General features: G+C 36.8%; 2 protein-coding genes across 4 annotated transcripts; both read left to right on the forward strand.

The window, feature by feature from the left end:
* Window positions 1–14: 14 nt before the first annotated feature.
* Window positions 15–6,654, forward strand: LOC136262163 (uncharacterized). Of its 3 annotated transcripts, XM_066056322.1 has the most exons (3): window positions 28–133; window positions 4,273–4,307; window positions 5,031–6,654. In XM_066056322.1, exon 3 carries the CDS (start codon window positions 5,147–5,149, stop codon window positions 6,551–6,553), a length of 1,407 nt encoding a protein of 468 aa, XP_065912394.1. In that variant the 5' UTR covers window positions 28–133; window positions 4,273–4,307; window positions 5,031–5,146; the 3' UTR covers window positions 6,554–6,654. The 3 variants fall into 3 exon arrangements, with proteins under 3 accessions (XP_065912393.1, XP_065912394.1, XP_065912396.1); XM_066056321.1 differs by lacking the exon at window positions 4,273–4,307 and having other exon boundaries at window positions 15–133; XM_066056324.1 differs by lacking the exon at window positions 28–133 and having other exon boundaries at window positions 792–4,307.
* Window positions 6,655–7,174: 520 nt separating this feature from the next.
* LOC136261362 (uncharacterized) lies at window positions 7,175–11,849 on the forward strand. Its single transcript, XM_066055353.1, has 2 exons — window positions 7,175–7,277; window positions 10,182–11,849. Coding segments are annotated over exons 1-2 (1,524 nt in total). The 5' UTR covers window positions 7,175–7,276; the 3' UTR covers window positions 11,705–11,849.
* Window positions 11,850–12,423: the final 574 nt, after the last annotated feature.

The raw sequence follows: 12,423 nt of genomic DNA on the forward strand, positions 1-12,423 counted from the left end.
TACCACGAAATTAACTATTATTTCAACAACAGAATGAACTCCTGAAATAAGAACATATTGTGATAGCTGCCATGTGAAGCCCGTTGGTGAAGCCGACTGTTATACATTTCTTGATCGCACTTGAGAGAGGACAGTAAGGATACTTTTTAATGTAAAATGAGCAAGAAAAGTGATCTTTCCCCGTCATTCTCGGCTCCCTTTGTTTTGTCAGGGGCGAGGCAGGAAGCCCCTTTGTTTGCACATTATATAAAATTTTCCTGTGTGCTTGGGGGATAGCTGGAAAATTTTTACATTGGCTTTGTGGCTACGAGTGTGGCGGTGTCACAGTGATATTAGTCTCGCGGCGCCCGACCCTAAAAAGAGGGTCTGTTGAAACTGTGTACAAAAAGTTTGAGCTCTGGAATGTTTATTGGATGACGTTTTACGTGTTACGTAAGTGCACTGTTTACGTCACAACATCCATTCAACCAGATCCCCGCTTACAGCATCACCAAACCAATAGCGCTACTTTATTTATTCAACATTAAAACGAACCCAACAGAATTGTATGGCTGTTTTCTCAATGAGTTTAAGCAGCAGAGTCACCGGATGTAATTAACCGTAAGCCGCGAATCTTTTGAAATGTACACATTACATAATCAATTTGAAATGGAGCGATCTGATTGGAGCTTCCAACATTCCGGCAGCGCCAAACTTTTGTACACAGTTTCACCAGACCCTCTTTTTAGGGTCGGGCGCCGCGAGACTACAGTGATATATGTTTCCCCGGGTAACGTGTTTCCCGCACACATATCCCTAGGGATCCGTGTTTCCCCGCACACATATCACTAACTCGCTAGCGACCTACAAGTCACAGTGATATGTGTTTCCCCGGGTAATATGTTTCCCCTTTATAAAGCCATGTGCAACGTATACGTAGGGTTAGCATAGGCGCGCATGCACTTTTAATAATCATAGCTAGCCATACCTATACAACTAATTATACATGTTGATGGAGGAAATCAAGCCATTCAACAAAAAATTTAATAATGACAATTCAGGTGAATTTTATGAAGCGGCACAAAATTCACCTGAATTGTCATTATTAAAATTTTTACCATTAACCTACCATCACAGCCATTTCTTGGCCGCCACCTTGGATTTCACATCTTTTTCTCCATAGCCTTTTTGAGGGCCGCACTCTTTTTTTACAGCTTGGCTGTCTTGGATTAGATTATAATATCATCAGACCTATCTTGGGATCAACACTACAAACACATAATCCCTAAGACCTATACAGAATGCTAGGACTGCTCCATCGCAGCTTTAGCAAGCATCAAACAGTGACAGCCAAGAGAACTTTGTATATTTCCTTAGTGAGATTGCAAGTTATATACTGTTCAGCGATTTGGAAACCTAACCATATCAAGGACGTCACACTTATTGAGCAGGTCCAGAGAAGAGCAACAAAGTTTATTTTAAATGACTATAGTTCTGATTATTAGTATAGCTAGCTAGTATAATTATTGTATTAGCTTATATAGTAGCTATATAGCTAGTTAGCTAACTATAGCTGTATACATGCAATATGCATAGGTGTCTATTAACTAGATAGAAATATATCTACTGAATGGATGGATCGCGTACTGTTTGCAACTAGCCATATAGGACCTTGGAGTTACTGCACGATGGCTATATCTTAGTGGGAAACACGGATCCCTGGTGATATATGTGCGGGGAAACACGAATCCCTAGGGATATGTGTGTGCGGTGAAATATTTTAAAAATCGCTACGGGAAACACATATCACTGACGGCTTTTGGTGGGAAACACGGATCCCTAGTGATATGTGTGCGGGGAAACACGGATCCCTAGGGATATGTGTGCGGGAAACACGTTACCCGGGGAAACATATATCACTGTGACAGCGGTCCCTGGTAGCTTCTGTAAAGCCACTGCAAATAAATTTCTGTTTCCCGTATTATTTGCATGCGGGCGGGTGGTCCATTCCATTGCAGCTTTTCAAGCCACTGTTTGCCTGGCACAACCGCATAAAGCTTGCATCATTTTAAGTTTACAAAATTAACAAACGTGAATATGTGCCAACTTAATAGCACTGCTGACATGTGAGTTCACGACACTGTTAAGGTAGCTTTTGAAGAATACGGAATAATGGAATATTTAGATCTGATAGTAACCAGATGCAGGCGGTGGGCAGGAAATACAGAATTTTTTTGGAGTGGCCTAAAAGTACACGAGTGTTGAAATCGTTTTAGTAAAAGGAAAGCCCGGCTTAATGTACAGTTGGAATAAGTTTTGCAAACTGCACTCCTTATTTCTGGCTTTGCACCAATATTATGTTGGCTCATTGAACTTGTTGTTAGACCTTGGAGTAGTCATGTGGTAGCAGTAGATAGTCTCGCGACACTCCTAGAGAGATTTGCACTCCAATTGCAGGTTAAACCTGGATTTGTAGGTTTCATCACCCAGCAGACTCTTACCAAGGGGGTGACACACAGGCACTCACTCCACAGTCATACTCTATTTCAAGGGTCAAGGACACCAAATTCGTTCCAAGTCAATCGTCAAGGACAAAAATCTCCAACCAACAATCAAAAAGTGCTGGTCATTAAGTGACAGGTCAAAGGTTGAAAAAGGCTCTTAGTCAATAGGTCACAGCGAAATTTTGGCGGGTCAAGACTTTGACCTTGGTTGCAGATTTCCTCTCATGGGTACTTATATAAGCTTCTGATGTGCTTGTATACTCTAAAATCAATAGGGGTCTGGGTGAGAAGTGATCAATGGTACACTGCTACTAGTAGACTATGAATCTATACTAATAATGAAAACTACATGGACCAAAATGTTCACCCTAGTATAAACAGCATGTGCTGGATTGTTTCTCATGTTAAATGTATTGCAAAATAATTTTGTAATTAGCATTAAACATATGAAAATTGCCATTGTGTTCCTCACCCCCAGATCCCTATAGGTGATCCAATTGCTTGATCAAATACTTGTACAGCAGCAAATAAATTGTGTCAACTTAATAGGTTCAAGGAGAAAATCCACCTTTTCAAAAACACTTTATGTAACAACTTTATACAGACTGTAGGACCAGGTGTCCTATGTGCTGTAAAAGCCTTAATAAAAAAGTCAAAAAGAAAATTTGCAGAATTCCAGAATTGCTACGGAGTAATACACAGGTATCCCAGCTCAGTGCTATAGAGGCAGTAGCTGCATTTTGCAAGGCTGATGGAGGCTTTTACTTTGTGTATGGTATTATAAGCTATGTCATAGATCAGTGCAAGTGCCCACCAGCATACTACCAAAGTATACAGAAGGTAACTATTTGGAGTAAATATTATGAGTTGCTATACTGAAGAGTTGGCAAGTTAGCTAGACATTTACATTTCATGAGGAAATTAAAATATTTTTACAAATTAAATATCAGAAAAATGTAAAAGAATGCATGTGTATGTGTGCACACGCATGCATGTAAACTACTATATTAAGTTAAGACTGAAATAAATAGTATGAATATCGTTATTTGTTTGTCAAGAAATATTCATATTTGTTAAATGTTAATCAGATTAAGTTTTACTTTTAAAAGCTGAAAGCTTTCATTTTTTGAGCTTTCATTCACTGTCATTTTAAAAGAAAAATACATGTGATGGACTATAGCGTTTATATTGTAATAACTAGTATAAACAGAAATCTCTTAAAGAATAATTCATTGGAGTTTGTTCGTTGATTTGAAGAATACTGTTTCCAAAATTTTTATATTTATTTCACCCCTGCACCACAGCGTAGTAAGTATTATGCCCTGTAGCTGAAATTCTTTATGTACTATAAACCTACATAAAATAATGTGTATGTGTTTATACCTTGTATTTTTAGCTTACTAGTAGCATGGCAATAGTTCAGGCAACTTGCATTGGGTCAAAGTAGTGCTGAGCGTTTTTGATATTTCATAATATCAACTTGATATTGCGGTATGACTAAGTTATTGGCATGCATTAGTTGATTATCTGTAGTTCTATTTTCAATAATGGTTGAAAGCCGATTACAGTATATACACATCCATTCATATGTACTACAAGTACACTTCTTCATACAGGCTTATAAGACTTGTGTTTTACAATCCATGATATTTGCAGTAGTGAAAGTATTGGACGGTATCAAAAACAGATACCACAGTTTGATCTGTCATATTGCTCAGCACTAGGTCAAAGCTGCATGTGCACTATAGTGTTGTGTTACAGTGTCTTACAGTGTGGTATTGTTTTAAAGGTACACCTGTGCATGTTATAACCTACGCGTTACAGGTAAGGTGTTTAATACTATTTTCCTTAAAGTAGCTACGTATACCTTGTAACTCCAAATTTGTGTGGTATTTAATTTTGTGTTAATTATCATCCTCAAAAATTTTTGTAATATAATAATGCCTTCAGCAATATACTATCACTGATGTAGCCAAGGGCACAAATTTGGATTTAAGTGGTATCCTTAAGAAATGTGTGTAAGTAAATTAATATTATAAGTGTAAATTAAAGGTTCCAGTCCGTTGAAATGTTGATGTCATTGTTCTAACAGAAGTGATTGGTCAAGATCATATGAAATATCAATATCTCAAATGTATATTTTTGATGCAGTAAGCATTCATTCATTAGTCATAAAAAAGAAACTAGGACAAGGAAATATTTGGAAATAAAAAAGTAGTAATATTAAAGGAGGTTGCCTACTCTATGTGCATTTAATTCCATGACAAGCTATATGACTGAATTGTAGCTTGTAGGAATGAAATGCAGCACGTGTCATTACTTTTTGTTTCTTATGAACCCTAGCTACTTAAGAATTTACAATTCCAATATTACAAGTCATTTCCCAGTCTTCTAGAAGGTCAACTTAGTTGATGTTTGATCTTTGACCAGTTTCATCTGATATGACGGCTCAGTCAACCAATAATGTTGTGTGTTGTGTTAGGGTGTTTTGCTATCTGCATTGCAATACATTCATAGATAATTACAATTAACACGATTTATTTTCAGTGATAAAAGTGAAGTTGAAATATGGGTACAGCTCTCTATTAGGATGCTTAATCTACAATCAGTTCTTATGGCACAGAAGACGGACTGCATTAATTCTACTAATAGTGTTAGTATTTATGGTGAGCTTTTCAATTGTTGGTACTCCACCTAAAATAACATTTGAAGATGATGATATTTCTGATTTATTTCCACTTTCAACTGAAAGATTTCAAGCATCAAAAGCAAACACTGATTACAGAGCTTCAGGAAACTTTTTAGTAGTGTTAAACTATTATGAACAGCTAACTTGTGCGATACGCAATTTGCTGGTGTTTGGCTATGTGGCGCAAAATTTGGGTGCAAAGTTGGTGAGTCCATATCTTTTACATTCCAGACTTTATGGTATTCCAGATTTGATTGGTAAGGCTGAAATTCCAGGTGAATTTTTACCTTTGGAGACTGTCTTTGATGTAGACAAACTAAACGAGACATTAAATTTCAACAGTGGTAGTTGTCTAGTTAATTTTGAAAATTTTATTCGTTATGCTCCAAGAGAAATTACTATAGTAGACCAAGTACGAGGGCATGCTGTAGGAAGAGATTTGACCTTAGACAACAAACATTTAAGAGCAATTTATAATATGATGAATCAAACTAAAACCAAGGCATATGATTGCACTAGCCATATACCATGGGATCATTGGTTTATTCAGAGAACACATCTCATGCTGAGAAAATATGCTAGACTATTTGATGTTCAAGAATTCAAGATTAGCGAATATATTTGTATTTCAACTACAGTAGATGTTACTACCACAGAGATAAAGTACCTCATCGGCCCAGAGCCAAGAACAATAGTTTTCACACAGTACCGAGGATGTGCCTACCGAAGCTGCAATGAGCGGTCACCTCATACCATCAACCAGCCTACTAGGAACAGAATTTTATATCATTCAAACAACTTTAAGCCTGCACCACCTAATCAGATTATAAACTCTCTATATAAGAGTGCAATTAAACAAACTGCACTACAGTACCTCCAGATAATTCAAATTGATGATCCTTTTATTTCTCTGCACATAAGAATTGAAAAATTGCAACGGGTTAATCGTGTTTTTAACAAGCAAACTGAATGCTGTTTACAGTTGTTACAAAGTTTAATAGAAGTGTTAAGAAAGCAGTATGTTGACCGTATTATGATGATAACTGATATGGGTGAATATGGCAGTGATTCATGCAGTGATTTGTACTGCATAAAATATGTCAGAAAGTTTCGACAACGCTTGACTACTATGGAACTTGAGCCATACAGTTTTAACCCGGAACTCACCAACAGCAGCAAAAGTTCAGCATTTGCTTCACTTGTAGAAATGCACATGTTAGCGATGGGTGATCGTCTGGTTGTCATGGGAGCAGGCAGTTTCAAATATCAGGTTATTACACAATTCTCAATTTCCAATCCTTCAAACAAAGTATACCATATTTGTACGGATCAAGGGAATATTTTAAATGAGTTTAGTCACTTGGGAAAAGACTGTTCATAGATCATCGTTATTATCTCCTTTTCACATACATGTATGTAGCCGTATCTAAATAGTTCTGTAATATAAATACTGAGTTAACTACAATAAAATTTATATAGATAGCCGCTAGCCATATTGTCTAATCATGTCACATGATAGGGTAGTAGTTGCACACATGACAGCTTAAGGCTGTGGACACAAATTAATATAGTATGTAATATTATTATAGTTACTTTATTTTATGGGTAAGGTTGATTGCTAGTTTCCCGTTTCAAGCATTTTCTAACTGATGAGGGCGGGTGGTCATTATTCATTATGGATAAAAATGCCCAAAAATGCAACAAAAGTAATTGCCCCAACACTGCATGGCAGCATCATAACATCGGTTGCCCATTTTCAGAAGTGAAATTGTGTTGGTATCTGTAAGGACTTCAAACCGGCTGTCATAGAAGTTAAGTACATGCTGTACAGTGTCAGGCCAGCCTTTAATGCACAGATCATAAATGGTCTTTTTAGACTAATGTATATAGCTATCCCGAAATTAATAGCATGGCACTTTCAGCATTGCAATTACATGACATCTCTGCTAAAGGTTAAAGTGATTACGCAACCCAAAGTTACCACCCCCGCAAACCCTGTAACAAAAAAAATCGATTGTGGTATTGCTGCGCGGTTGCTTTGTTTCGGTGCCAATGGTTTGTCTCGAATCAGTACTTTCTTGAGCTGGAGTAGATGTGGTAAACAAGTAAGAAAAGTGTATTAGTAATGTTGTACTGAATCCATTAGGTTATACAGATGTTATATGTTTGGAGAAGAGCTTGGTCTTCAGTCGCGTCGGGTAGTGCAGTATATATACGTAGCTAGCTCTATAATTAAAGGTTTGGCTGATAGTTACGCTACATCTATTCCATCATTGCTGGTGAATTTGTAGGTGACATGCTCAGCATTCATTCTTAATTAGCTACTTAGGAATAATCACTTTATCCTGCCACAAGCTAGTCTCGCGTGGCCAGACCGCTTTTTTCCGTATATTGGGTGGGGGGAAAAGGGTCTGGTGCAACTCCAATAGCTGTTTACTTCTGAGCCGTCCCCACATTCCAGGGATGCTAATTGAATAACATTGGTCACAAAGGAGGTGCCATGACGTCAGTAAGTTAACTAGAGATCTGTTTATCCTTTAAACGAATCTTAATTTGCTCCGATGTCTCTTTTATAGCGTCTTGACAGTTAATCCTCATCGTGTAACAAGACTCACAACCGGAGCAGGAGTGTAGGAATACTTCATAGTTTTACTGACGTCATGGCACCTCCTTTGTGACCAATGTTATTCAATTAGCGTCCCCGGAATGTGGGGACGGCTCAGAAGTAAACAGCTATTGGAGTTGCACCAGACCCTTTTTTCCCCACCCAATATACGGAAAAAAGCGGTCTGGCCACGCGAGACTAGCCACAAGCCACCCTTAACACTTATAAGTACAGTTTCTATCCTAGAACAATTAAAGATTGGAACAATTTGCCACTTAATGTGCGGAATTCTGCTAAAATCAGTAAATTTTATTAGGTCCGCAATCCCAATGGCTAATTTCAATATGATTAGTTTAATAGTATGTATGTATGTGATTGTACCTTTTGGGGATTTTCACCCCCTGGGCAAACCAGCTGGGCTGACTGCCCAGTATCTAATCTTAAATAGATAAAGTGACTAGAAAAATTTGTATGACTGAGGAAGCAATGTCTACTATGAACTGTGAGCACATCCACTACTTGAGTAGTTTCTGCAAGTGATTACAGAAGTTTTCATGAATTTGAATGTGTAATAGGACACCCAATACAAAAGAAGAAGGTGGTCTGGCTACGTAGACTACAAGATTTCAGAGTATGAACATTTTATAGAGTAATTTTTCAGGTACCAAATTGTAGTTTCACAAAAGAACATCATATAAGTGAATTACAAAGCGAGCCAGCTACATTTTAAATAAACAATAACCAGCTTGTACAAATTATCGTGAGACCCCTTTGGCATATAGTTGGACATGTATAGGTGGGTAGAGAATCTATGATGATGCCATTTGTTTAAGCTTCACAAGGGTGACTGGTCATGAGTTTAGCGCTATTCAAGTTAGATGTGATACTGTTGTTCAACTTATTGTGGTGAAACTTTGCGTGACAAGCAGTGTTGGGACAGTTACTTTTTAAAAGTAATTAGTTACATATTACTTGCAACTGAACTATTTAGTTATAGTTACATATTACCAATATACTATAATAATATTATATTTGTAACTAATTGGCCTGTACCAATTATCGGCAAGTGCTAATGAACTTAGAGATGCCATACAAGTACAATTTTAGTGAACAAATAAATTTGGCGATTTGACAGGATAAAAAAAAAACACATTTTAGCTAAATAAAAATGCATTAAAGTTGAATACCAAAATGAAACCAAACTGATTCATGCATGCTTGTCACCAGTGTTGGGGGTAACACGTTATGTAATATTATTACTTTGGTGGTAACTAAGTAACATAACGAAATACATTATAAAAACAGGTAATATAACTCAAGTTACTTTACTTACAAATGGAACGCATTACCTAAGTAATATAGTTACTGTAATGAATCTAATATTATGTAATGTTATTACTATAAGTAACGAAGTTACTAATCTTGTTAGTAATCCACTGAGTAACGCTTAGCCACAACGAAGTAATGAAGCCTACTGAATGAAGCTTATTCACCAACTTCTTATTTATAACCAAGATTTGCACATTGTCCAACAACACAATCATGTCACGTGATAAGGTGGTAGTTTCACACATGATAGCCTAGGGCTGTGGACACAAAGTCAGCTTGTTGTGTACCAGAGGAAGTTGGACACGCTTTATAAGCGCCGCTAAAATAAATTGCGCAAAATTTGTTTTTTTGTTGAGAGTTTTACGTCAATCTCAATATAGTATAAGTTGAATTTCCATCGGTAGATCTCTAAACTTGGATTTACCCCCAACCTTTTGTTCATAAGATAGTGACCTGAACAGTCATGACAGTTGTGGCTCAGTGATTAAGGGTTTGGGTGTTAGGTATAGATTCTTGGTTTGAACCATGGATAGCTTTTCTTTCCTGCGTTTTTAACCCTTGGTGACTGTTCTGTTAGAGTGTCTCAATCCCAGAAACACAATGACAAACTATGAGGACTTTTATTTGACAAATCCATTAGGCAATGTTGCTCAATTTCTTTGGCGCATGAAACACTACCATGTGTCTTGATCTGTAATATGTTTTGAGGGTGTGTGTTATCCGAGCACCGAACAATCAAAATACTCTAATAGAACAGTCATGTAGCTACATTTGAAATTACTCTCTTGCTCTGCCTCCTTTCTTTTTCAGAATATACTCACCAGCAATAACATGTTTCTGAGGATTTGTCAAGCAAGATGCTATAATCACACACATGACCCCATGCATGCATGGTCCAGGTCAGACCTTAATATAATCTGGGTCAGACCCAATTAACCTGGACAAAGACTTGGTTTCAACCCTGTTTCCAATGCTGTAGAAGTAGCCTATAATCTATGGCTGTGCTTAAAAATATTGCATGGTGCTGTGGACTTAAGACCAACATTTGTTTGTGGTGTTTCTTTTTTTTCTATAGTGATAAAAGTCAAGTTGAAGCCACAAAATGAATGCCTTCTTATTAAGGTATTAAACAACAACATTCGACGACACTTCAAGAAAGTAGTTGCAATAGTAGCTGCACTTTTACTGTTGTCCTTGTTGAACATCCTATTTCTCAACTCTCACTTCACTATTCACAATAAGAAGTCACAGTTAAACTTTCACATTAACAATATATCCAACTATCCGCAATCTAACATTTCTGCCAAAGTTAATGACTCCAAAGAAAGTTTTCTTTTGGCATTGAATTATTTTGAGCAGCTAACTTGTGCTACACGCAACTTTTTATCATTCGGATATGTAGCACAAAATTTAGGAGCTAAAGTTGTAATTCCTTATTTGGTACATTCCCGACTTTACAGCATTCCTGATTTGCTTCCAGGTAGGGAAATTCCTGGACTATTTTATCCTCTTAACACTGTTTATGATATTAAAAAACTAAATGAAACGTTTTATTCACTAAGTAAAGCATATCTTGTGCATTTCAAAGATTTTATCCTTCATGCTCCTAGAGATATTGTATTGATAGACGTCATCCACAAGACTTTAGCTCCCAGAGAGTTTGGATTGATATATAAAGATTTGAAAAGGATATTGGAAGTTAATAAAACTGCATTTAATTGTAACCACTTAGTGTCAACATGGAATCAACCGTTATTTCATGGCATCGAACTAATGCTGAGAATATCTGCAAGATTTTTTGGTGCCAAAGAATTTGTAATTAAAAATTATATTTGTATTTCATTAGATGCTGATGTTACCACTGATGAAATCAAGCAACTCATTGGTCCAAAGTCACAAACTATTATATTTACACAATGGAGGAGCTGTGCTTATCATAGTTGTGAGATGAATGCACCACGGACCATTGGTAACCCTGTTAGAAATAGAATCCTACATCATAAACCAGTACAATCACTTCCTCCACAATCAATCAGCCATATGCCATTACCATTCAATGATACCATCAAATCCACTGCCACAAAGTTTCTTCGAAAAATCAAGATATTTTTTCCGTATATTTCCTTGCATATAAGAATTGAAAAGTTATCCCGCATCAATGAAAAAATCAGTGGGCATACCGATTGCTGTTTTAGACTGCTGGATGGTTTACTGGAATCGTTAAAAGAGAAATATTTCAACCAGACCTTGATGATTACCGATATTAGTGAATATGGCAGTGACGCTTGTTATGATAAAGTTTGTGCACCACATGCAAAGAAAGTTAAGAAGATGCTAAAACAGAGACAGTTGGTACAGTATAGTTTTGACCCGAAGGTGGTTGGGAGCAGTGAGAATCCTGCATTTGCTTCACTAGCAGAGATGTATATGTTAGCAATGGGTGATCGGTTGATTGTGATGGGGAATGGAAGTTTCAAGAACCAAATCATTACCCATTTCCTTTACTCTCACTCCAGGAATCATCTTTATCACGTCTGTACTGAAAGTGGTAATATTTTGAATGAGTTTAGTGATCTTGATGTGGACTGTTTTGTATAATATCCAGTGGCTATGTCACACACTGGTAATATTTTTATACTCACTTTTTTTTATGTATTGTATAAATGTCATTGATCACAGTGTGCATTACAGTGCATAGTCATAGTTAGGCCCCTATATTTGGTGATTATTAGTTTCTCATCCAGCCTTTCTAATTATTATGGTGCGGGCGGGAGGGTATTACCATTATGCCATTATTTTATAATATTAACACACTGATGTACAGACCTTGTCCAAATTGTCTTTCTTTCTTACTACAAACATTTCCTTCACCAGCTAATTCTACTTTTCGTGATCGCCAACTCGGTTTTCGACACTCAACTGAAAGCCTGCTTTGATGAAGTCGATAGAGCACGATTGCAACTGGCACTGCAGCAATTTGCTAAGGAAAACAACAGTTCTCCTGGCGATATATAGCGCAGTGTAGCGTTTATCAATAAACAATTATAACAGTTTATTGTATGATTATTAATTAGTTAGCTAACTATATTATTGTATATAAGTTTTTTTTTTAAAAGGTACAAATTAATGACATAAGATAAAACAGTACATAATAAACAAAAACAAATTATCTCAGTTACATATGGGCCTCATAAGTTTTTGCTATGTAGTTGCAAATTTGTTAAATTCTTTTTGTACAGATCAGGCTCCTTGAGCCTTCTTTACCTGTAATACTAATGCACTTGTCAATTTCATGCCCCACCCCCGGGTGTCCCCAC

This window comes from Dysidea avara, chromosome 7 (genome assembly GCF_963678975.1).
Source record: "Dysidea avara chromosome 7, odDysAvar1.4, whole genome shotgun sequence".
Classification (NCBI taxonomy): Eukaryota; Metazoa; Porifera; class Demospongiae; order Dictyoceratida; family Dysideidae; genus Dysidea; species Dysidea avara.